Below are 26,775 nucleotides of genomic sequence, written 5' to 3'. Positions count from 1 at the left end.
GACAGTTTGGTTTTAGTCTTTTGAGACAGGGTTTCTTTGTGTAGTCTTGGCCATCCTAGAACTAGCTCTGTAGACCAGACTGGCTTTGAACTCACAGTGATCTACCTCTGGGATTAAAGGCATGTGCCTCAACTGCTGGACTAAGAACTGTCTTTCTTGAGCTGCATTCAGTGGCAAAGACCTTTGATCCTAACACTTAGGAGGCAGTGTCAAGCTGATGTCAGATCATGACCAGCTTGGTCTATAGGAAAAGTTCCAAGGCAGCCAGGACTACACAGAAAAACCCTATCTCAGAAAGAAATAATTGTCTTTCTTACCTGTCTCAGTCCTACTTCAGCTCCAAATTATCAGCTGAACTAAATCTACGCTCATTGATCTTAATTTCTAGCATCTTCTTTATTTGCCACACCCCACACTGTTTTTTAAATAATTCATTCGTGAAGCAAAATTTAAAGTAGATGACTGTTAACACAACGATTAACTATATGCACGGAGGGTGGCTTATAGTGGGGGATCAGCCAGACTTTGCATCCTATTCAAAACTCTTAAGCAGTACTATGTGTAGCGGCCTTAAAGCAGAGTTGGATAATAGTATTAGCGTCCCAAAATAAGGCTTTATATCATATTTTGTATTATCACTACTGACATGTTAAACAGAGACCCTGTAGCCTGTAAAATCTACAGAAGTAAGGAATTTCGTATGCTAAGGTAGTTGTTGCTAACGCACTTTCAACAGACTGGCTGTCACAAGTCTCTCTCAAAGAACTACAAGGCCCAGAGGGCCGTTCGGTCAGAGCGCCTGCGCAGTGAGCATTTTTCCATTGTGTTCCTCGTTCCCGGGCAAGACTCGCCCGGCGACGTTGTGGCCTGCGCAGGAAGAAGCGGAAGAAGATGGCGCTCACCAGGTGGGTTGTTGATTTGGGTCCTCGATACGGAAGGGTCTGGAGTACACATCTTTTCCTTTCTGCCCGTACTGTTCGGGCTGTGACCTGGCCTGAGGCGCAGAAGTAACTTAGTCAAAACCGTGGCTGGAACCTCTCTCGGGCTTCCTCCGCGACTAGGCCGCGCCGAAGCCGGGGTCTTTCCTTCGGGGCTTCCCGGGTTGAGTTCGCCCCCCCCTGTTCCGAGAGCCCTGACATGGCCTCGCCGCGAGGACCTCACATGTGCTTCGCGTAAGCGGCGCGGTAGATTGACGAGCGCCTTGTGGACTGCGGGCTGAGATGGTTGCACTGCGAAGCCGCGGCTTATTTAACCCCGCTAAGCAAAGCTCGCCCGTCTCGTGGGAGGCTTTCCAGCCGCTTGTATGTTTTGTGCTTCTCATTTTCTCCTGCTACTCTCTCTCTCCCGAAACAAAGATTTTTGCAAAAAAAAAAAAAAAAACAAAACAAAAAAACAAAGAGTTGGGAACGTCCGAGAACCGACCAAGTTTTTTTTTAATTGACAGCAGTAGGGGCTGCTGTTGACTAAATGCGCGCCGCTCCACCTTTTAACTTTGGATCTTAGAATTTCTTTTGTACATAGAACCACCTCCGGCTTTTGCTGTTCCTGGTTGCCCTGGTTACTGTATGTAAAGTGTTTCCAACCTTTAAGGAAAAGAAAATGCTAAGTGGGAGACTTCCAAAAAGTTATGTAACTCCCAACTGCTGTAAGTGGAAAAACTTTCCATGCAAACTCAGCTGGAAAAGTCTGATTTTAAAGAAGGTATTCACTTTAGGGCCTTGGATTGTACCTGTTAAACCCACTTCTCATATTTTTTCCTGGCTCATAACAATATGAATCCTAAGAATATTTTGGTTATATGAATTAAGGTTTGTTGTCCTGCTTTGCCCTAGAGGTAGTATATGTAGAATGAAAAAAAAATTTTTTTTAAACCGGGAAGATGGACAAGTGGGTACACGGATGAAAATAGTGCAGGCGGGAGGATCTCAGAGTTCCAAGGCCAATCAGGTCTGTATAGGTAGTTTAAGGCCAGGATTTAAAAACAAAAACAGAATAACACTGACCTGGTTAGCTTTAACTGTCTGCTTAACACCTGGTCAAAAGATATCAGGTGAAAAAATTGCCTAGAACAGATTGGCTTATGGACATGTCTGGAAAGGATTGTTTTTCTTGCTAAGAGATGCAGGAAGATCCAAACCACTAATGGCTGCTCCATTCCCTAGGCGGGATATCCTGAACAGTATAAGCTAGATGAGTATAAGCCACTCTGCCAACCAGCAAGCAGCTTACATGGTGCCTAGCCTGCCTGCCTGCTTGCCTCCCTCCTTCCTTCTCTGCAAGAAAGCAAGTCCCTCTTGCTCTTGATTGTCTGTGGGATTTCACTAGCTGCCTTGACATCTCTCGTGGGTTTTAACCTGGAATTAAAAGCCAAATGTACTGGCTGGGTTTGTGTGTCAATTTGACACAAGCTCAATTTATCACACAGATAGGAGCCTCACTTAAGGAAATGCCTCCACGAGATCCAGCTGTAAGGCACTTACTCAATTAGTGATCAAAGGCGGGAGGGCCCAGCCAATTGTGGGTTGTGTCATCCCTGGGCTGGTAGTTCTGGGTTTTATAAGAAAGCGAACTGAGCAAGCCAGGGGAAGCAATCCAGAAAGCAGCAGCCTCCATGGGTACTGCATGAGCTCCTACCTCCAAGTTCCTGCCCTGTGCGAGTCCCTTTCCTTACTTTCTTTGGTGATAAACAGCATTGTGTAAGTGTAAGCTCAATAAACCCTTTCCTCCCCCTACTTGCTTCTTGGTCATGATGTTTTGTGCAAGAATACATACAGTGACTAAGACATCAGATAAGCCCTTCCTCCTGTAAATTGTGTTTTGCCGCAGTTTTTTAACAACAGCCACAGAAATGAAACTGGAACCAACAGATGATGTACTGGTACATCAACAGATGTGTGGTCCTAGCCTCGGTACAGAAAAATAAGAGTGAGTTGTGCTGACTGAGTGTTTTAGATAGCAAATATTCGAGTCTTCTTCAGGCACTATGATACAGATTAGTAGGACCATGAGAGGGAAAGTAGAATTTGAAATGGATGCACACAAGAAGAACGCCAGAGGTATAATATGTCTTGAGTGCCTATCAGCAATGCTAAAAGGTGAAGTCTCAAAATGGTCGGGCTTGAGGACTACAAAGCTTTCATTTCTGTGTTTTTAAATGTTGTTTATAAAACTAGCAAATACGGACTGGGGAGGAATAGGTCAGTGGTTCAAAGCAGTGGCTGTTCTTGCAGAGGACCTGGTATGTTTCCCAGCACCCACATGGCAGCTCAGGTTGCTCTGTCTGGTAAATGAATAGTTAATCATAATGCAGAAAGTTGGATGGTATACACATGGTCTAGACAGCTTTAATCCCAAAACTGGGGAAGCAGCTGGATCTACACAGTGAGAGTCTGTCTGCTGACAATGAAAACAGAAAAACCAATAGGAAAGCACAGTAGCATAATGTGGAATTCCTCTATAATCTCATTACTCTAGAGGCTGAGGCTAGACAGGGACAAGTTCAAGACCAGCCTGGACTACCTAAATAGGCCTTGTTAAAAATTAGGAAGGCCACCAAACCCGGACACTATTGCATATGCCAGAAAGAGTTTGCTGAAGGGACCCTGTTATAGCTGTCTCATATGAGGCTATGCCAGTGCCTGGCAAATACAGAAGTGGATGCTCACAGTCATCTATTGGATGGAACACAGGGCCCCCAATGGAGAAGCTAGAGAAAGCACCCAAGGATCTGAAGGGGTCTGCAACCCTATAGGTGGAACAACAGTATGAACTAACCAGTACCCCCAGAGCTCCTATCTCTAGCTGCATATGTAGCAGAAGATGGCCTAGTCGGCCATCACTGGGAAGAGAGGCCTCTTGGTATTGCAAACTTTATATGCCCCAGTACAGGGGAACGCCAGGGCCAGGAAGCGGGAATGGGTGGGGAGGGGAGGGGGGGGGGCTATAGGGAACTTTCAGGATAGCATTTGAAATGTATATAAAGAAAATATCTAATAAAAAAAGAAAAAAATACGAAGGATTCTTAGGAAACCATGTGCTGGAGGCTGGCTTCTGTATAAAGTATAGAAACACAGAAGGGCTGGTGAGATGGCTCAGCACTTAAGAGCACTGACTGCTCTTCAGAACGTCCTGAGTTCAAATTCCAGCAACCACATGGTGGCTCACAACCATCCATAATGAGATCTGACACCCTTTTAAGTCTGTACAAGCATTTGCCTTTGGCATAGTCAAAATTTTTACTGTTTGTCTCTGAGTAATTTTTTTCCTTTCCACACATAAGAATAATAAATATTAAATGGTTCTAATAATCATTGAAAAGTCTGTGTGCAGAGTAAAGGCATATTGTAGCTGAATTGTGATAATTAAATTCTGACTTTTAATTTCCTGTAGCTTTTTACCTGCGCCTACTCAGCTGTCTCAGGACCAACTTGAAGCTGAAGAAAGGGCAAGATCTCAGAGATCACTGCAGACCTCTCTGGTCTCCTCTCGAAGGGAGCCTCCCCCATACGGATATAGGAAAGGCTGGATTCCAAGACTATTAGAGGTAAATGTGGGCTAAAATATATTATTGTACACTTGCAAGATAAATTTGAACCCTGGATGGTGAGTACTAACAGCCATTCAATAGTAAGTTCAGAAAGTCTGCTCTTCCTTGCATAGACTTTCTGTTCATTGTCTTGGTCGGTGATCACCGGAGAATCACTGTTTTGCTTCTTATCATACTGAACTATTCAACTTGTACAAAAGGGACTAGCATACCTTTACAAATGTAGGTCTTACAGCACTTGAACAATAATGGGAGTAATGGGAGAGAGTGATACAGATACAAGAAGAGGCAGATGGCCCAGCAAGCAGCAGCTCTTGCTACACAAACCTGACAATTTGAATTCAATTCCACAGTGGGAAAAGAGAACGTGCTCCCAAAACTTTTTTGTTGTTTTAAGATTTATTTATTATATGTAAGTACACTGTAGCAGTCTTCAGACACACCAGAAAAGGTCATTGGATCCCATTACAGATGGTTGTGAGCCACCATGTGGTTGCTGGGAATTGAACTTAGGACCTCTGGAAGAGCAGTCAGTGCTCTTAACCACTGAGCCATCTCTCCAGCCCCCAAAACTTTTTTTTTTTTTTTCTTGCAAGCACTGTGGTGTGGGCATGTGCCCCCACTTCTTTCTCTCTCTCCCTCCCCCTCTCTCTTTCTCTGTCACACATACACTAGTAATAATAAATATAAACTTTAAATCTTGGTAAGGAAAAGAATCGGGTTTGCATTTGAGTTGTGTTCACACCCCACCTTCAACTATGAAAATAATACCATGTCATAACTCTGAAGAGACACCCTTCTTCAGGGAGAACCCCAATAGTGTCTCCTTTGTCGGTTGATTTCGCTGTGTGCTTTTTAAATCTTCAGTTTGATTATGTTAGCACATGCCTGGTCATAATATTACATACCTACATTTTTAGGAGTGTGAAAGCTAAACTTTGGTTGATTTGGTGGAAGCAAAGATTTTTTTGTACCTCTGATTTGTCTCCAAAGAACAAATTTCCTTTGGAGACAATATTTAACTGATTACTCAGAATCCTGTGCATATTTCATTACATATCTTTTCCCAATAGCACATATTTGCCATCTTCCTTATCTGGAGAGAACAGTAAACACTTGAGACTTAACCTATCTGCGCTAAAGAGATGGGTCAGCAGTGAGTAGACTTATATATTGTGTTCATATCAAATGATCTCCCCTTACCTGGATATGGTGGTACATGCCTGTAGTCCCAGCACTTGGGAGGCAGAGGCAGGCAGATTGTGAGTTTGAGGCCAGCCTGTTCTACAGAGTGAGTTCCAGGCCAGCCAGGGCAATTCAGGGAAACTGTCTCTAAAAATAAAAGTCAACAAGCAAAAAAAAAAAAAGAATGAGCGATTAAGTTATTTTATATGTCTGAGTGTTTTCCCTCCTCATACATGTGTGTACCACATTCATGCAGTGTCCTTGGAGGTCAGAAGAGGGCCTTGCAACAAGAGTTACAAGTGGGTCCTGGGAACCAAATTTGAGTTCTCTGCAAAGAGTAGCCAGTGCTCTTAAGCACCACCAAGCCAACTTCCAGCCCCGTGTAGCCTTATACATAAGGTTATGACATCTGCCGTAGACTTAAGGTCTCTGCCTTTTTGCAGTCTGCCTCTGGGTGGGTTTCTAGTATCTTCGAATAGAAACATTGATTAGCATCTTGCACTCTGTCTCTCCCTTGTTTGCCATGCCTCTGTCCACTCTGTCAAGTCAAGAAACAGAGCACCTAACAAAGCCCACCCTGCCTTGCTGTAACAGCCCTGGGTTTTGTTGGGTTTTGTTTTGTCTGTGTTCTCATCTGGTCTTTATGAATCCTGGTGTGTGAAGCCTATCTTGCTGTTTTTAAGGATTTTGGATTTGGTTTTATTCCATCTGGAATTAGTGTGATGCATAACAAGATAGGAAGGCATTCCAGCCTTCTGGATAATCTATTCCTGTATGTAGCCAAAAGGTAGTGGCAGGCATTATATAATTGTACTTAGTGTCCTTTAAGAGCTTATAGATGTGTTTTGGGGCATGGGGCTTTCTCTGGATTACTGCGTGAGGACAGCAGGCTTCAGTTTTCATACAAGAGAGCCTTTGAGCTTTCTGACATCTGGTGACTGTTAGCTTTTCTAGTCTTAATTGATTAACAAAGGTTTTGTATACCCTGGCAAATCAGAGCAGTTCATTTGGAAATCAAACTCAAGTGGCCAGCTAATCTGAAAATGCCAGGGTGCTTTGGGGAGAGTGGCTATTCTCTGAAGAAGGCATTTTGTTATAGTTTTCACGGTAAAAGCTGTGATTTTCTGGCAGGGTTAATGACCACATAATGCTACAGCTACAGTTGTGCTGATTACAGTTGAAGAACCCCAGCAAATCTGAGTGTGAGTCAGATTGATGATCTGAGTACAGGAAGGCACTTTTCTTAGGAAGACTTTATTTCTGCCTAATTTACAAGAATATAGCTCTTTTTCACTTGATTTGTTGGTTTTCAAAAATAACAACCCTCTCCAGTAAATAAGCATATTGAGGCTAGGAATTCACATCCAAGATTTAATGAAATATTCTGTGACAAAAACAGACTTAGAAAAAATGAGGTTGTTGGTTTTTTTTTGGTTTTTTTTGTTGTTGTTGTTTTCCAGTAAATATGCTTGTTGATGAATTTCCCTTTTTCTAACAATCTTGGTAACAGGAGTTGAGTGTACCTTATGTAATCTATTCAGGACCAAAAGTTGTTTCAACTTCAGTTTTAGTTTTGGTTTGTTTCGGGTTTTTGTTTTGTTTTGTTTTTAAGATTTATTTATTTATTATGTGTGAGTACACTGTAGCTGACTTCAGACACTCCAGAAGAGGGAGTCAGATCTCATTACGGATGGTTGTGAGCCACCATGTGGTTGCTGGGATTTGAACTCAGGACCTTTGAAAGAACAGTCGGGTACTCTTATCCGCTGAGCCATCTCACTAGCCCCGTTTTTTTGTTTGTTTGTTTGTTTGGGGTTTTTTGTTTTTCAGTTTTAAATCAACAAAGTCTATGTAAATCAACAAAGACTGTGTTGATTTAAAACTATTAGAGGAGCCAGACATGGTGATGTATGCCTTCAATCCCAGCATACACACACACACTCACTCACACACTCTCCTTCTCCCTCTGCCCCTCCTCCCCCCCCCCCCACACCCCCCATAGCTTACCGAAAAAGAAAAGGAAAATGGTTCCCTTTTGTCTGATTTTGGGTTTTATGGCTATGAAGAGATCCTGTGATCAAGGCTACTCTTATAAAGGAAAACATTTACTTGGGGCTGGCTTACAGTTTCTGAGGTTTAGTCCATTATCATGGTGGAAAGCATGGCAGTGTCGAGGCAGACATGGTGCTGGAGAAAGACCTGGGAATTTTACATCTTGATACAAAGGCAGCAGAAGGAGACTGTGTGCCACACAGGCATTGCCCGAGCATATAAAAGACAGTAAAGCTTATCTTCACAGTGATATAGTTCAACAAGGCTACGCCTAGTCCAAGGCCACGCCCCCTAATAGTGCCACTCCCTATGGGCCAAGCATTCACACACATTGTCTATGGGGCCATAACCTATTCAAACCACCACAGCTTAGATCTTCCTTTGCTTGCTTTGGTTGAGAGTCTCACTTGTGTTATTTCTTTAAAAGGCCCTCACAGCCACTCCTCTGAAAGTATGACAGTGCCTCTTGCCAGGGCCTGCACCATCCTCATGGTGCTTCCTACACTCGGTCTGGTTTACACACTGCCCACTAACTGCACAGATGAAAACCTTGCTGCTGTTTACTGCTGTGATTCATACCTAGCACAGATTTGCTAACTTGAACGATTTGCTACTTACTACTAAATATTCTTTTTACTTCTTTTCTTGAAATATACAGGATTTTGGAGATGGAGGTGCTTTCCCAGAAATCCATGTGGCCCAGTATCCTCTGGATATGGGGCGAAAGAAAAAAATGTCGAATGCTCTGGCCATTCAGGTGGATCCTGAAGGGAAAATTAAGTATGATGCAATTGCTCGGCAGGGACAGTCCAAAGACAAGGTAATCTCTCATTGGTTTTGCTTGCTTGTTTTTTGTATTGATAAATATTTTGTGAAATGTATTGCATTGTGGGGAAATGATAAGCCACTTGCCATTGTGGACTGTGTAACAGTAACGGTGAGGAACTACTTTGAAGGCCTAGCTTTGTTCTGTTTCCCCTTATACTTGATAGAAGCAGAAAGTCTCCTCAGTTTCAGTGATGCTAAGATATGGCAAGCTCTCAGTGGATCTTTACTTCTAGATATGTTTTGGGACATGGGCCTTTCCCTGGATTACAGCGTGGGACAGCAGCTCTGAACCTGTGGTCACAACCCCTTTGGGGTTACATAGTAGACATCCTGCATATCAGATATTTACATTATAATTCATAACAGAGGGAAAATTACAGTTATGAAGTAGCAACAAAGTAATTGTATGGTTCACCATACAATGACATAAGGAACGGTATTAAAAAGTCAAAGCATGCCTGGGAGGCAGAGGCAGGGGGATTTCTGAGTTCGAGGCCAGCCTGGTCTACAGAGTGAGTTCCAGGACAACCAGGGCTACACAGAGAAACCCTATCTCCAGGGGGGGGGAAAAAAAGCATTAGGAAGGTTGAGAACCACTGCCCTAAAGTCACAACCTTGTCCAGTGTTAGCGATAGGCATAAGATGGGGGGAAAACACTTCATATTAGAGAAAAACCTATGACCATTGTTCTCTGTGCATTTAAAACTACAATTCCTAAGACACTCATAAGAGAAACCTGTGAGGAAGTGGTTCTTGGGATATATTTTGATAGAACTTGTGTGGACTTCAGTGATATCTTAAAAACTGCCAATATGTACAGTTTTCCTTCTGCAGCTATTTTGTGGAAAACATTCTGTGAGCGATAGTACCTAAAGGAATGTCTTTAATCCCTCCTCCCAAACTCCAGCGACCTCAGCTGACCTTGTGATAAATCCCATGTTGCTAGCTTGTTTATATATTGCAGGCAACATGGTGTGGTATATGTGTTAAGAGGCTCACCTTTCAGTCCTGTTCTTGTCAGCCCAGCAGTCGGATGACTTGCTGCTTTCTCTTTATGGTTTAGCAAGGTTTTATTTTTACATATGTGAATATGCCTGTGCCTGTAGAGGCCAGAAGCTATATCCATACCCGGGCCTGCTTTTCTCTAATGAGTAAATCTCTATGCTCCTACCTTCTGAGTAGTTTTCCGAGGACTCCTCCCAGCCATGTTGCGTACTGAGATATGCCGAGTTTCTCCGGCACATTAGGTTTTCAGGCTGTAGGATGCCAGACTTCATAGTCAATTATCACAGAGGAATCCTGCTCCTCAGATGCCCCTCACTCTGCCTTGTAAGATGCTAGAATCTCACTCCTGCTAACTTTGGAATACCCAAATAAGCACAAAATGGCTCTTATGTACTAAATTAGTATTGAGACTATGTCAAACAAACATGACTACTTGGAAGCCATTGACTTAGGAGCTCCCTGTGATGACTGCCGTGTAAAAGTGGTCAACTCTTGGTGGTAATCTCAGTGCTCTTCTGCCGTGTTAGAAGATTTTCAGTTTGTGGTGGGGTAGATTTTTCACACCCTAAAAAGGAATCCGGCTTTTGAGGTGGGTTCCTGCTATGTGGTCCTCATGTACTGATCCTTACTCTTCTCATTGTTGTGTGCTTCTCGGTTCCTTATGAAGTAAACACGCTTAAAACATGATGCTAGCGGTGGCTCGTGTGTCAGTTAAACCTCTGCTAAATTCTCTCTTTTCCAATCCTTTTCATTCTTCAACACAGTAAGCTAAACATTTCAGTTTACAACTCTGGGAAATAAATACCTTGTGTAGAATGTTCTGAGCCAGGCACTTGGGTATGTCTGATATGTGGCCCTATCTTATTTGAGGGTGAGTTAGGAACTTTGCTGGTCCTGATAGAATTCATGAAGTAATCCTAAAATTGAATATAGAACAAGTTATATACTGGGATAATTCGTTTGTCTTGTTAATTTGCTATAACCCCAGAATCACTTGGGAAGGGAGCCTCAGTTGAGGAATTGTCTAAACGGAGTTGGCCACATGTAGAAGTCAGGCCACTATAGGCACCACAGTCCCTAGACAGAGAGATTCCTGTACTGTGTAAGGAAAGAAGGCTAAATGGGAGCAAACAGCGAGGGTCATTGTCTCTGCTTCTGACTGGGTCTGATGTGAGTACTAGCAGTGCGAGTTCTGCCGTGACTTCTCTCAGCAATAGACTCTGACTTGGAATTGTAAGCCAAGTAAACCTTTCCTCCCTGAGGGTTTGGTCAGGTTGTCTCTCACAAAGACAGACAGGAAAACAGTGGAGCCATAGGCAATGCGTATCGTCATCAATTTCAAGTTGTAGTGAGCCTCAACTAGAGATCACTAACGCACAAGATCTTATTGGCAGAATGTATCTGGATACTGACTTGAGTATTTTAAGCAATTTTAGTTTTAAAATCTGAACCACAAAGCTAGGTATCCTAAATGTGAAAATATGCTACAAGAACGTGTTGACATCTAGACTGACTTTGACTTAATGAGGCTGCTTTTCCATTCTCTGTATCCCTAAGCCTGCTTGTGTTTGGACTCTAGGTCATTTACAGCAAATACACTGACCTGGTTCCTAAGGAGGTTATGAATGCAGATGACCCAGACCTGCAACGGCCCGATGAAGAGGCAATTAAAGAGGTAACGAGGAATTGATGCATGTGATGATTTTAGATGACTTTATGTCCTTACTAATTTCCAAACCACTCAACATGGTGCTTCTTGTTTCAGATAACAGAAAAGACTAGAGTTGCCTTGGAGAAATCTGTGTCGCAGAAGGTTGCTGCAGCCATGCCAGTTCGTGCAGCTGACAAGCTGGCTCCTGCTCAGTATATCCGGTATGGAAGAGTTAGTTGCATGTCAGACTCAATAGGTGGGATTTCAATAACTCTCCCCAGCCTACAAAGCCTGTTAACTCCTGCTTGCAGAAGTTCTTTAACATACACACGTTTGGATGGTAACTGTTAGAGCTGGGTGGGTGCAAATGCATAAGAAAAGTCCTTTGGGGGGGCTGGTGAGATGGCTCAGCGGGTAAGAGCACTGACTGCTCTTCCAAAGGCCCTGAGTTCAAATCCCAGCAACCACATGGTGGCTCACAACCATCTGCAATGATATCCGATGCTCCGATGCCCTCTTCTGGTGTGTCTGAAGACAGCTACAGTGTACCTACATATAACAATAAATAAATCTTAAAAAAAAAAAAAAAAAAAAAAAAAGTCCTTTGGATCTCTTAAGTCTTAGGGCTGCCAAGATTACTTGGTATGAGACCCTGTCTCAAGAAAAAGAGGTGTTAACCATTGTGATCTTCAAATGGTTATGGTTTTGATTTTTAGGGGTTTGTTTCTTTTTAGAGAATAAGCCCCTTTCCTGTTGTATATGACCCAAACCACAATTGTTTATCTTTTTTTTTTATATTTAATAAACACTTATAATGTTCCTAAATGTTGAGGGCCTTCAGTGGACTGTGTGAGGAATGCTTGGAATAGAGCAAAAAGGAAAACATGGAGTTAGTAGGGTTTTGCCTGCATGCCCAGTACCCTGCAAGGCCACAAAGAGGGATCCGCATGAATTGAAGTTGCAGGCAGTGTGATTGGATATCGGTATTGGGAATTGAACCTGGGTCCTCTGGAAGAACAGTCAGTGCTGTTAACAGCAGAGCCATCTTTCTAGCCCTGGCAATTTTTTTCCCATAATGGGGAGAGAAAGTAGGTGCTTTCGACCTGCGAAGCTGAGGAGGAGTACTTCCCAGGTGGGATGTGGAGAGGATGAGAAGGGAAGTCACTAAGCACTCGAGTGCACATCTTGTTTGTGACTCGGTTTCTGTTGCTTTTCTAGTCTGTATCTGGCTGCCCTGCCTAAATGTGTGGTGATTTTATATCAGAACTTTCTGCAGAGTTGGAAGTATGGTCACTTTGGACTGTAGTAAAAGACAAATACCTACCAACAAAGCTTGAACTAATTACACCTTTAATTTTAATCTACTTTCTTTAGCTACACACCATCTCAGCAAGGAGTAGCATTCAATTCTGGAGCTAAACAGAGGGTCATTCGGATGGTAGAAATGCAGAAAGACCCAATGGAGCCTCCAAGATTCAAGTAAGTATACTGTTTCACAAGAGTGAACTGCTGCTGTTTTAAAGTATCAAACAAGAGGGAGCTGGAGAGATGGCTTAGTGGTTAAGAGCACTGACTGCTCTTCCAGAGGTCTGAAGTTCAATTCCCAGCAATCTTATGCCACATGGTGTCTTAGAACCATCTAAAATCCAATGCCACCTTCTGGTGTATCTGAAGACAGCTACACTGTACTTACATAAATATATTTATATTTTTAAGTATCAAACAAGAAAAGTGTCCCACATGTTCATCAACAGGTAAATAGATAAGCAAACATTGGTACATCAGTACCTGGAATATTAGGCCAAGAAAAGCCTTTTCAGATGAGTCTGAAAATAATTACACTACATGAAAGAAGCCAGACAGAAACACATAATACAATGTTATGTTTCTGTGTGTATATATAAAACTCTAGACCATGGTGTCAGCTGGATGGCTCAGAGGTTAAAGACACTTTCTGCCAATCCGATGACTAGAGGTCAGTTCCTTGAACTCACATGGCATGAGACATGAACCCACTCCTTGATAGTTGTTCTCTGACGTCCACACTTCCCAGGGTACATGCATACCTACCTCACACACAGATATTAAATGAATTAATTTTAAAGAATTCTAGAAAGTGAATTTACACTTAGTTATAGACAGTCGAGTGGTTGCCCATGGAGAAGTGGGTGGGGAGAGATCTGGGTCATGCACAAGGTGAGGGGTGAGGATGCTCACTGTCTAGATTGTTACCCAGGTGACTGGGTCGTATGCGTCATGTTTAATTCATTGTGGGTCACTTTTATCAACCTGGGAGTGCATTGTACTGTGAGGTGAGTGGTGACAGTGGCCGTATTTACCAGCTGACAAAAGCAAGCCTTGTGCTCTGACTGTTTCTCTCTAATTTATTCTTCAGGATTAATAAGAAAATTCCCCGGGGACCACCGTCTCCTCCTGCACCTGTAATGCACTCTCCTAGTCGGAAGGTAATCCTGCTATAGTCAAGTCTCACTTGTGATTCTAGTTTTACGAACTAAATGGACCCAGTTAAGACTAAAGTATAGTTCGGTGTGCTTCTGAGAATGAGTCCGTGGGAGCATGCTGGCTTACCCGCAGCAGCTCGAGCTCTGAAGTCAGGGAGTGGACAGATCCTTTTTGAGTTGCACAGTTGCCGTTTTCATCTGAAAGCTGCCATATTGCCCCACTCCTCCCAGTCAGCCATGTCTAAGTATGGAAAAGTACTGTCTAACATTTCTGATAATCTGAACTCTTCTCCTTTCTTCACATTAGTGCTCCTGTGACTACAGTTCACGCCATAGTCCACCCCAGCAGAGATTTTACTGCAATTGTCGTCCTGTGTTGATGCATGTAGAGATGTCCGTGGGGAGGGTCGTATTTGGGCTTCCAGTTAGACTGTAATAAACACGTCTCTTCTCACCTGCTTTCAGATGACTGTAAAGGAACAACAAGAGTGGAAGATCCCGCCTTGTATTTCCAACTGGAAGAACGCTAAGGTGATTACCTTCATTCACACACTGTCTCCTGGGGCTGTCCCTGGGGATTGCTCAGGAAGGAGTCGGAGCCTGGGAACATTCCTTGAAGTCTTAGCTCCTCGGTTAGCCTAACATTCCCACTAAGAAGTTACAACTGCTGAGGGCAGAGCTCAGTGGAAGTGCACACAGTCAGCATCTGAGCCCTGATGTACCCCCAAAGAAATAGACAGCTTCATGGGGCATTTTAAACGACACTAGAAATATGCTATGCCAGGCATTTGAATACCATGTAAATCTCTCTGGTATATTATAGCTGTCAGAAACACATAGATAAGGGGGAAAAAAGAGAGAGAAAAAAATACCCTCTTGATTGAAGATACAGTTCTTCATGAAGGTCAAACTTCTAGGTTAGAATTCTTTCCAGTCTCTATGTTCACATGAAGAAAACCCGCAGAGTGTCCTGGGGTGGGGACATGGTTAGGAGGGTCTCACTACTTTATTTATTTTTAGCTATTCTTCTGTGTAGTGTTGCTGTTCTCACAGTTGTCAGGAGTGGTGTTGCATGCTTGTGATTCCTGCACACAAGAAATGAAGCAGGAGGATAACAAGTTGAAGGCTACTCTGAACTACATAGCAAGATCCTCTCTAAAAAATAAGCTCTAAAAATAAACCTTTGTGTTGCAGGACATGTTGAGGCAGAGGCAGGGGAATCTATAGGTTTGAGGCCAGTCTGATCTAACTGTGAGTTTCAGGACAGCCAAGGTTGAATAGAGAGTCCCAAATACATAGAAAAACTCAAAAACAAACACAAAAATTCCTATGTATATGAACTGCCAGAGTTTCCAGAATTAGTGAGGATCTGTAAAATCCGGATCCATTTCCTGATTCCTATTCCTTACAGGCTTGGAGTCCTACTCCATGACTCAGTGGTGGGTGACGGCAGCAGCTTTAAGCCAGGAATTAAATATAAAATTACATAGTCACCTTCCACTGGAAAGACTCTAGACCATCTTTTTAAAATAATGTTTTGTTTTTTGTTTGTTTGTTTTTTAAGATTTATTTATTATTATACATAGATAGGTACACTATAGCTGACTTCAGATGCACCAGAAGAGGGCGTCAGATCTCATTACAGGTGTGAGCCACCATGTGATTGCTGGGATTTGAACTCAAGACCTTTGGAAGAGCTGTCAGTGTGCTCTTACCCGCTGAGCCATCTTGTCAGCCCAAGCTCTGGTCCATCTTACGTGGGTTGATTCGTGTCTATGTAACGCTGTGAGGTGTTGAAACAGCTCTGAAACACTGGGTCTTCATTAATCTCTGGGTTCTTTTCAGATGGGAGGTTCTTTATATTTTGCTTTGGTGCCAAGGTCTCAGTCTGTAGCCTGGAACTTGCTATGGGGCCAGGCCAGTCCTGAACTTGGAATCCTCTCGTGTTGTTGCAGACTTTAGCAGCACACCCAGCTAGCACTGCTTCGTATTAGGAGACAGACAATGGAGTTAGCAATCTGGAAAAATAAAACCAGGCCGGAAAGGTACAATTCCAACAGATGTTCAGCATATTCCCTGTGTTCTCGCAGTTTGTCTGCATTCTTATGACTTGGTTTTACTATAGTTTGACATTGGACAATAGTCTTCATTTAAATGCTTGGCTTTTGCATCATGCTAGTGATCCAGACTTGGTTCATCCATGTAGTAACTCTAGATTTTTCGCCATCCCTTGGCACTCTGCCCCACCTTCCTTGAGATGGGGAGTTGTGTTGCTAGCCTCATGTGGTTAGTAGGGTGGTTAGAGCACAGACCCTCCATCCAGGGCATTTCCTGTTGTGTGAAAAGAACTGTGAGAAATAGAAAAGCGAGTGGTTCTCAGAATAGGCATGTGCTAGTTAATGTTACGTGATGGCTGCAGCCCACGGTGCTGACCTATCTTCTGCTCCCATTTCAGGGGTATACGATCCCATTAGATAAACGGCTGGCTGCTGATGGAAGAGGACTTCAGACTGTCCACATAAATGAAAATTTTGCCAAACTGGCTGAAGCGCTCTACATTGCTGATCGGAAGGTTGGTCTTTTACACTTTGCTGAATGTTCTTGTATCATGAGCCCACATCAGTTTACCTCAGGTACCAGAGGACACTGATTGAGTGTGCTGATGCAGCAGGGGCTAGCTGCAGCTCTGTCCGGAGACCCCCTAGCAGTGATGATCCCCCTGTGCCAGAGTAGTGGTTTCCTAGGCTGACCTCGTTCTTTGAAGATTACTAGGCACAGTTGTATGTTGTACAGTTTTCTTCTATTTTAGATGTAGATATTTCTCAAAAGGACATTTGTAGGGAGGGGTAGGTAAAGATTGTCATTTAGTTCACTCACAAATGGCATTGATGGTATTGGCTATTGACATATAAATACAAATTTAGTGTTGTATTGATATACACATGCAAATTCAAATAACTCAAATTTTATTAGATTTCGTTTGATTGTTTTACTAAAGTCTTTCAGATATAGGCAAAGATTTTGTCTTAAGATAAAGTATACTTAAATTTTGGTAGATTTTGGTTTTTGAGATAGGATCTGAGTTTCAAGCTCCAGCTATGCTGGAACTCAGTGCAGTCCTTCTGCCTCCGCCCCCTGATTTCTAGGTTGCAGGTATGCACTTCCATGTCCAGAGACATTTAGCTACCTAATTACTTACATTTGAGGCTGAATCTCACTATGGGTCAGCCTGGTATCCTTTGTATTGTTTTTGAGACAAGATCTCTCTACATAGCCCTGGCTGCCTTGGAACAAACACACACAAACTCAGCTGCCTCTGCCTTCCAAGTGCTGGGGTTACTGTCATGTACCGCTGTGCCCAGCACATCCCAGCCTGGTTTTGAACTCATGGACTGAGATGATCTGCTTTGTGCTAGGTGCTGGCTGTTGTGCTCGGCCAATATTTCATTTTTGGATTGTAAGAAAGCATTAGTAATGTACTTAACTTATAAACATCAACTGGACTTGCTGTGGTTGCATCATTAAAACATTCCCTAAAGACAAAAACCCAGCCTTCCAAAGCGTATATTCTTTTTAGCAGCAACAAACATAAAGTCTTGCTTTTACCAGCAGACTTTAGTAAGGAGTTGGAAGATAGCTGTAAACATGTATCCCATTGTGAGTTCCACTTAACATCTCACTTTACTAAACAGGCTCGTGAAGCGGTGGAAATGCGAGCCCAGGTAGAGAGAAAGATGGCTCAAAAAGAAAAGGAGAAACATGAAGAGAAACTTAGAGAAATGGCCCAGAAAGCCAGAGAAAGGAGAGCTGGAATCAAAACCCACGTGGAGAAAGGTATGACAATTCTCATTGTGAAATTTACTTTGTGATAATGTATATGTCATTTTAGAAAGTCTCCATGCACGGAGGAGGGGGGGCGGGGATTGTCTCTTACAGCATACAAAAGTAGTTTATATGTACAAGAAAAATTGACATATCAGAAATAATGTAGAACTGGGTTACCAAAAAAAGAAGTACATATCTAAAAGAAATCTTTAATATGGGAGTAACTCACTTGGTAGTATACCTCTGCTCACAGCACTGAGGAGGCTGAGGAGGAAAGACAGAAACTTTGAGGAAGGTCAGGGCTACTTAGTAAGATCTCATCTCCAAAACAACAACAAAAGTGAATGAAATCAATCATATAGTATATAATACAATGGATAAATAAAAATAAAACAGGATATAAAAGTGCCAGAAGGAAAGGCTTGTCAGAAGAGGCCTTACTTGTAAAAGCTAATATTAGTAAAAAAAAAAAAAATTGGAAGTAAACCATGTGGCTATGTGGTAGAAGAACATTCTAGATGGAAAGACAGTTGACTATAAAAGCCCTTGACTTTACCCCAGTATACCCGATCTCTACATAGGAGAATGTGTCAGAACACTCTACATGTGCCAGAGTAGTTAGGGATCTGACCCAAAAGCAAGAGGTCAGCCCCATAACATCACTGCCCTGCTGCACCAGTGGGCTCACCCAGCCAGACAGGTTGGGATTATGGTGTGCAGGTCCAACACTTGGATAACACTGCTAATTCCCCCATTCCTCCCACAGTGGCTTTTGTGGCACTATTAAAGCTGGCCAGTCACCTTATTTTTTGAAACAAAGACTCTGTCTGGAGCTCACCAATTTAGCTAGGCTGCCTGGGTAGCAAGCTCCAACAAGAGCCTGTACATGATTCTACTTTCTTTCCATTTGCTAAAAGATTCTGTGTGGTGTGGTATATGTGTGTATGTACACTAATGTGGATGTGTGCATGTGGAGGCGAGAGGTGGCATTGAGTGGCCTTGCTCAATCAGTCACTATTTCTGGTTTTGAGACAGGGTCTCACTGAGTCAGAAGCTCACCCCTTGGCTGCCTAGAGGAGTTTCCGACAGACACACTGTAGAGTCTAGCCTGGCTGCTAGAGATGCACACTCAGGTCCTCATGCTGGAACAGCAGACACTTTACCCACTGAGCCATTGCCCCAGCCCTTCCTTTGCATTTTATCATGACAATTTTCAAACCTAAGGAAGAAGAGGTGAAAAGCAGTGTGTGATGAAATGACCCTCTCCACCTAGACTCTGGTTAATTTTGGAAAACAATTAGCATGGCTGGATTTTCACCACATGCTCACCTCTCAGCTCCAATCCAGCTTTCTACTTAGGTGCCTTTCGGTAACTTGTGGCTGAAGTAGGAGTCGCCAGTCCACAAACCTGGATTTAAATTGACTGCAAGGAACGTTAAAGGGCTGAGTGTGACCACAAAGGAGTAGTGGTGCACACCTCTAATCCCAGCAGCAGGGTGGGACACGGGAGCCAGAGTTGGAGGCAAGCCTAGGCCAATGCCTCCAAACCATAGGAAAATATAGCATTTTCTAAGGTTAAAGAGCCTCTTGCAAAAAATAGAGTAGCTAATACAGTGACAAGCTAATTTTGAACTGTGTCCACAGAGGATGGAGAGGCCCGTGAGAGAGATGAAATCCGTCATGACAGGCGAAAAGAGAGACAGCATGACCGGAACCTTTCCAGGGCAGCTCCTGATAAGAGGTGGGTTGCTACCTGCATAAATGTGGGTCAGGAAGAAGGGCATTTCTCTAACTTGGTAATAAATTAAGAACTAACTTTGCCACATTCAAATGGTTTATCTTAACAGAATTGAAGCTCCCCAGAAAGTTCCCTGTTTGTTCTAAACCTTGTAGTAGTTAGTAGTAGTACTTAGCCTTGAGAATCTCTGGGATAGGAAAAGGTTTCCAGATCATGTCTATGGCAAAGAAGGGAAGGATAAAGTTGTTCTAGTGTGTGCCTTTTGACTCCCAAGTGGTGGAATGAGCTGCTGCATACCTATGTGTAGGTGGAAAGCCAGGCACCATAGCCTTAGTGACAGACTTTAACATTCAGAACAGGGCTTTAAAGAATGGGGAAATGAAGTGGGGTAAAACAAACCCAGTTCATTTATAGGAACATAAAGTAGGCATCAGCAAAGTTTGTGAGTCACAAGTGCCTGAGGACTGAGGTTGCTTCAAAGTCCAGAAAATGCTGTGCTCCAAAGGTGGAATTTAGGGTTTGTGCTAAATGCAAATAAGAAACGCTTTCTTCCCATATGAGTGATTTTCCACACTCTGATAATGCTAGAAGCTGATCCAATCAACAGTTTCAAGTTAAAACCAGTAAAGTGCCTATGAACTAGTAATTGGATGAAAATAAAATTGTCTATAGAAATATTCTAAGGCCTAAGCATCTTGTAAGTGGTGACAGTTACTGTAGCTTCATTGAGATCTCGATTGCATTTATCCTAAAACAGGAGAGGGATTAGTGTAATGTCAGAGTCATGTAATTAGTCATTGCCATGTTTTCTGTCACGTCATGGAATCCTAGTAGGTTAAAAATTACTGTATGTAGTTAGGTCAGAGCTGAGTATAGCCCACTGAGAAGGATGGAAGGTGTGCGATGCATCCATTTGTATCCAAGAAACAGCCTCGTGTGTTCTTCTGAGCTAAGAGGACCCAATTATAGACTCATAGCCACCATTTCTAAGCATGCATCTGAAGTAGTCTCAGGGCTGCTGGTGTGACTGTGTATCATCAGACCATATATGTCCATAAGACTTAAGTATAACACATTCACACTTGGCTTCTGAGGGGGGTTGTACTTATTTTGCATATATTCCTCTTGTCTGTGAAGTGTATTAATAATTATTTCAAATAGGTCAAAACTACAGAGAAATGAAAATCGAGACATCAGTGAAGTCATTGCTCTTGGTGTGCCCAATCCTCGAACTTCCAATGAAGTTCAGTATGACCAAAGGCTCTTCAACCAATCCAAGGTATGGGGAACTAGAAACACCTTCATCTTGTATGTAGATTTCTTATGGTTTCTATTGTTGTGACAAAACACCATAACTAAAGCAAGTTGGAAAGGAAAGGGTTTGTTTTAAAGACATATATCTTCATATTGTTGTTCATTGAAGATAGTAAGTGTAGTCTTAGCTCGTCCCAGGGATAACTTGTGACTGAATGGTTTGAGATTTAGAGATAGCATGTAAGTTCTTCCAAGCAACAATGCTTTTTTTTGATGTTTTATATTCCTGGCATTGTTCCAAGTCTATTCATTTCAATCCTTTGAAACAATGGAGGTGGACGCACAACATATGAAGCTAGACTGTTGGGTTTGGGGAAGAGGTTTCTTTTTTCCATTTTCATTTGTATGCATGTTTGCCTGTGTAGGCACTTGTGTGTACATGCATATGTTAATGTTGGAAGTTGATGTTAGGAATTGTCTTTATCACTCTCCCTTCCAACTTATTCACTGAGGCAGATCTCTCAGTCCATTCCAGAACTCACTGAGAGAGTTAGTCTTCCTGCCCAGTCTGCTCTGAGGTTTCCTGTCTACATCTTCAGAGGATGGAGTTACAGGCAAGCTTCCACAGCCACCTGTCATTTACACGGGTTCAAGGAATCCACACTTGTGCCCTCAGGCTTATGCAGAAAGTGCTGTAACACTGAGCCATCTCTGCAGCACCCTATTATCTCTCTTAGATATTGAGATAGGGTTGGATAATTGATGGAACTGAGATTCAACTTGAATTCTTTGATTCAAAGCTTTATTCTTAACTGCTGTGCAATGTAAGCTAGGCTGGGCAGGAGTCAGAATGAAAGTTCCACATAAGTAAATACTTCAAAGTGGTCATCTCTTCAGACCTTAAGCTTAAACCTTTTAAAACCCTGGGAAACTTGACAATTTTCATTGTGATTTAACGGATAGTGACATTCTCAGGCAGTTGAGGTGATGTTTGTTAGCATCATTGTCCAGTACCTACAATATAATCCTTCAATTTTAATGTCACTGTTAATTGATTTTTTTGGAATTTGGTCTTTGAAGAATTTCATACAATTGAGTTTGACCATATTCACTTTCCTCCACCTCCTCCCAGATCCACCCTACTTTCTCTACACACCCAACTTTGTGTTTTCTTTTTGTTTTAGTTCTGGATTTTTGAAGATGTATTCCTTATGTATCCCTGGCTGTATTGGAATTTACTATGTGAGCCAGGCTGGCCTTTGTAAACCAGATCTGCTTGACTCTCTGCTCCTGGGTGTCTCGATTAAGGTTGTGCACCACCACACCCAGCCATATGTCCTTTATTTTTTGGCTAGTCAGAACTTTGTTGTTTGAGGCAGGGCCTCTTATATATCTCTGGCTGTCTTAGAATATGACATTTGGACCAGGCTGACTGAAACTCAGACCTACCTGCCTGCCTCATTACCGCTGGGACTCAAATGTATATGAATAACTTGATACTTGTTTATTATTTTATATAAATGTTGCAGTTGAGGTTTTTAAATTAGCTGTAAACATGGAAATGTTAATTCCTAAGTATTCAGATCCAGCTTTGGATAAGTATACCTTTATTTTTAGTGTCCTTCATTTTTCCACAGGGTATGGACAGTGGATTTGCAGGTGGAGAAGATGAAATTTACAATGTTTATGATCAAGCCTGGAGAGGTGGGAAAGATATGGCCCAGAGCATCTACAGGCCCAGTAAAAATCTGGACAAGGACATGTATGGTGATGACCTGGAAGCCAGGATAAAGACCAACAGGTACCGTGTAGACAGACAGACGGTTGGTGTTCCGTCCCGTTTACAGCAGCCAAGGAAGAGTGCTCATGACCTCTGCTCTTTTCCCCTAGATTTGTTCCTGATAAGGAGTTTTCTGGATCAGACCGCAAACAGAGAGGCCGAGAAGGACCAGTGCAGTTTGAGGAGGATCCTTTTGGTTTGGACAAGTTTTTGGAAGAAGCCAAACAGCACGGTGGTTCTAAAAGACCCTCTGATAGCAGTCGCCCCAAGGAACATGAGCATGAAGGCAAGAAGCGGAGGAAAGAGTAGAGGGACCTCTTAAAACTAAATCTGACATATGCAGCAGAGGACTGCCTGGTCTGGCCTCATTGTGAACAGATGTCCCCACCCCCTCCAGACACTTGAGACTCCAGGGAATAGGGCGTCCTAGTGGGTGGGGGTGGGGACATCCTCTTGGAAATGGGGGAGGAGGAATGGGATGAGGAATCATCAGAGAGATGACCAGGAGGGAGATAAAGACTGGACTGTTAAAAAAAAAAAAAAGATTAAAAAATCTCGATGATAGATCCCAGCACTCCTTTTCATTCTGGGATGTAGGGGCATTGATTATTCTATTTCGGAGTAGTTTTTTTATATGGAATGGGGTTATGTTTGTGCTTCTCCAATCTTGCAGCACTTAGAAATACCACTGCCCCACACAGAATTGAGATTCCTTCCTTGTGTGTGACACTAATCCAGCTGTAACCTTTTCTGTAAACGTTATGAATAACCTCACCTCAAATGGTGAGTGGGCTAATGTTCACACACTGGAGCTCTGTCAACTGCATTTGCCCTGTGTGCTTCTCCACCGCGCCATGGGGAACTAAGGTCTTGCTTAGTGCACCTCATTTCAAATAAAAACGTGTAGAAAAAGTCTCAATTCTGTTTATTTAGTGGACGGTACACTGATCATCTCAGAAATCTTTCTTCATCAGATGTTTGAGCTCCGTGCAAAGCCTTTGCTCTTTGAGCTTGAACGTGGATCTATGGGAGGGAAAGCACTGTCAGAAAAGGTAATTTTTTTTTTAAAGAAACATTAAAGGATAATATAGCTACTTACAAGTTTAGAAACTCATACCCAGTGACTCAAGTGGCTGTTGTGTTCCCGGTACTCATCTTAAGATGGTGGGACTGATAAGGTTTCAGCCCCTTTGTCTACACTGCTATTTCCACTGTTCTGTGTTACATACGTGCTGATACGCCATCAGAGGGCTTTCCACGTGGGGATGTAACTCAGGAGAGCCTGGGCTTAGCATACGCGTGCACTCTGCACTCAGTCCCTGGCACCAGAGCTGAAGAGAGGTCTTCAGGGACTTCCCTTTTCAGACTCGCACGCACGACATAACTACTCTTAAAGGGACGTGGAGCACACATCGGAAATACTTACTTTTACTCCATCAATAATATGATGTTCTTGTTGTAGTGCATTCTGAAGTTCTTCCTGAGAGGAAAACTGAACCCAACCCATGCCTCTGTGAAAGCCAGTCTCTTTGTCCTAAAAATGAAAATTTAAACGTGAGCATCCATTTACCATGGGCCTATTCGCATAAAACTACCAACTTTGTCATTTGCCAAAATCAGATCTCAAACAATACATGTCAGTAGCCTTTACTACATACCCTCCTGATTACCCAAGGTTGAATTTTAGTGTTAACTATACTGGAAATTGAAGAAATATTAACAGAGATTTCTGCCAGTACATTTGATACAGTCAAAAGACAAAAAAAAAAAAAAAAAAAAGCAAACCACTGATGGTTTTAGTCAAAGGAAAGGCCACTGAAGTACTCGTGTTTCATTTATTTCTTGTTTCTAATGAACTACTTATTAGGAAAGCCCAAAAGGTAGCTGTATCTGGTCACTCCTGAGACCAGTGACCCTCGTCACCACTGCTATGGCACTGCATGCTTTGTTCATGGGTATGTGTCTGTACAAATATATGCCATATGTATATGGGTCACCATGGAGACCAGAAGAGGGAATTAGACCCTGTAGAACTGGAGTTAGAGGTAGTTGTGACCCATCCCATGTGGATGCTGGGAATCAAACTCAGATCCTCTGGAAGAGCAACAAGTGCATTCCCCAGCATCCTCACTCAAGAACAAGAAGAGAATAAAACTTTTACCACCATATCTCCAAGCTTCAAGTTAAACAGTTTACTCCCTCCCTGTGGGAGAGGCAGAGTGTTTATCATTTATTTGGCCTAGTATCAGGCACAGGGGAGACTCCAGTGTGCCTGGAGGCACTCTGTCTCATCCCTCCAACCCTTTAGTGAAGATTTATAGTTGGCCCTTAATATTCTTTCTCACAAAATTATACTGCTGCAAAAAACAAGCTTTTGGATATTACTCTGATACTTGAAAGGTAATTTTCTTAACATAAGATGTAGGAAAAGTTAATGATCCAGACAATCTATCTGATGCTCACATGGGACCATTTTCACAAGTCAAGACATTCAAAATTTGTGTTAATACTGAGATGATAGTTGGCTATAATGGCACAGGTCTGTAATTCTAGCATTTGGGAAGCAGGAGAGATCCTCGCTGATTTAAGATCATCCCTGCTAAGCAAGCTGGAGGCCAGCCCAGGCTACATGACCTCCTGTGTGTGCTAGAAGATTCCTTTGTACTGGCTGGGTCTCATAATGCCATGTGGTACTATGGATGCTGCTATGGGATAAAGGCAGTGATGGTCTAACCCAGCTGTGAACTCTGATCTATAACACCAACTCAAATTAATACATGGGATGGGTAGGAAGGGGGAAATTATGTAATACTATAACTTTTTGTTTGGTTGTTCTTTTCAAGACAAGGTTTCTCTGTAGCCCTGCCCTGGAACTCTGTAGACCAGGCTGGCCTCAAACTCAGATCTACCTGCCTCTGCCTCCCAAAGGATGGGATTAAAGGCGGTTGTCCCTGCCTCCACTGCCGCCGCCACCACCATCACTGGATAGGAAAAATTTTAATTAGAATGCATAAACAACTGCGATTATTATATGATTTAATCAGTATCAATCAGGTAATTAAAAGATATTTTCTTTCTTCTGGCAGTCTCAGATGAGAATCAAACCCAGATGCTCGTATATACTAGGCAAGCGCTCCACCACAGGGAGCACAGTGCCACCCCGCCCACACACAGTAGGTTTATTATTACTGTTTTAATACTCACAAAAGGTACAGTGCACCTTCTTACATGGCCAAACTGTGCAAAATGTTCTCTCAGCTCACCTGTAAGAAGTGAGAGGGCATATTAAAATAAGTTCATTTATCTTGCATTTTGTATTCTAGATTGTAGATAAACTCAGAAAGGTTCCAGAATTCATGAATACTTTGCATTTCCTGAGTCTGAAGACTAAAACTAGCTACATGAGTGAATGATGCTGTAAAGCACCAGATGTGATGGCGGGATGGGAACATGGACAGATAAATTGGTGAAATTGTGACAGCCCAGTGTCCTGCCAGATACATTACAGATTTCCAAACAAGATGAGTCCTATTGCTGCTGCCTGCTTTATTCCTAGTGCTGGCCTTGTTACTTTTAAGTACAGCAAACTCAATTCTATGTCCTATCCTGTGGATTCCCTTCTTTGTGTATGTGGGTGCTCTTCCATATGCCAGTACGCTCATCTCCTCTGACCTAAATTGTATGGTTTTGTTTTTTCCAGGCTAGCCCAATACATTGACTATTATCTTATTAAGCTCATACTAGATAGAATACAGTACTCTTACTGTGAGATCTCAAAAGGTTTCCAGTACCTGACCTTAAAGATAAAACTACATTGTCCCTTTCTCTCTACAGTGGTTCTTCTTTGCAGGGTTTTTAATATTACTTATGTCCCTGTGGCGGGCTGAATGAGAATAGCCTTATAGGCTCATGTATTTGAATACTTGGTCTACAGATGGTGGAACTGTTTGGGAAAGATGAGGAGGTTTGGCCATTGCAGAAGGAGGCACGTCATTGAGGATTGGCACTGAGGTTTCAAAAGCCCACATAATTCCCAGTTGTTCTCTCTGCCTCTTGATGGTTGTCTCAGGATATGAGCTCTCAACTAACTATTCCAGTGTCATGCCTGCCTGCCTACCCGCCGTCATGCTCCCCACCATGGTCATGGCCTCATGCTCTGAATCTGAAGTCCCCAAGAAACTCCTCCTTTAAATTGCAGCAACAGAAAGAAAGACAGTTCCAAGTTAATCTAAGCATCACCGGCCCAACTGTCTGTACTTCTTGTTTGAGAGTCTCCAACCCACCACTACACTACAGGCTAAACAAGGTACTCCATGCTAATTGTGTGTTGTACAGTAAAGCTTTTCAATCATGGCTGAATAAATGATTAAACATCAAATAATCCTTCAAGAATCAGAGGCTAAATTTCTGAAAGGCCCTAGTGATTGGCAAGATCTGGGCCTCAGAGAA

General features: G+C 42.6%; 2 protein-coding genes across 2 annotated transcripts in view; one reads left to right on the top strand and one right to left on the bottom strand.

Moving 5' to 3' along the window:
• Positions 1 to 853: 853 nt before the first annotated feature.
• On the top strand, positions 854 to 23,243 carry Snw1 (SNW domain containing 1). The gene is made up of 14 exons (NM_025507.2): positions 854 to 905; positions 4,390 to 4,543; positions 8,442 to 8,603; positions 11,196 to 11,291; positions 11,382 to 11,488; positions 12,642 to 12,746; positions 13,663 to 13,732; positions 14,195 to 14,260; positions 16,185 to 16,301; positions 17,422 to 17,563; positions 19,199 to 19,295; positions 20,454 to 20,571; positions 22,184 to 22,347; positions 22,437 to 23,243. Exons 1-14 carry the CDS (start codon positions 892 to 894, stop codon positions 22,633 to 22,635), a joined length of 1,611 nt encoding a protein of 536 aa, NP_079783.2. The 5' UTR covers positions 854 to 891; the 3' UTR covers positions 22,636 to 23,243.
• The window catches only part of Slirp (SRA stem-loop interacting RNA binding protein), a 6,029-nt gene continuing 2,482 nt past the window's right edge, over positions 23,229 to 26,775 (bottom strand). Inside the window, exons 2-4 of the mRNA NM_026958.3 lie at positions 25,531 to 25,589; positions 23,753 to 23,860; positions 23,229 to 23,349 (exon numbers count right to left, since the gene is read on the bottom strand). Of these exons, the coding sequence (NP_081234.2) occupies positions 23,275 to 23,349; positions 23,753 to 23,860; positions 25,531 to 25,589 (242 nt within the window). The 3' untranslated portion in view covers positions 23,229 to 23,274. The remainder of the gene's footprint in view (positions 23,350 to 23,752; positions 23,861 to 25,530; positions 25,590 to 26,775) is intronic.

Source organism: Mus musculus, chromosome 12, assembly GCF_000001635.26.
Source record: "Mus musculus strain C57BL/6J chromosome 12, GRCm38.p6 C57BL/6J".
In the NCBI taxonomy this organism is placed as follows: Eukaryota; Metazoa; Chordata; class Mammalia; order Rodentia; family Muridae; genus Mus; species Mus musculus.
This window is presented reverse-complemented; position numbering and strand designations above follow the sequence as displayed.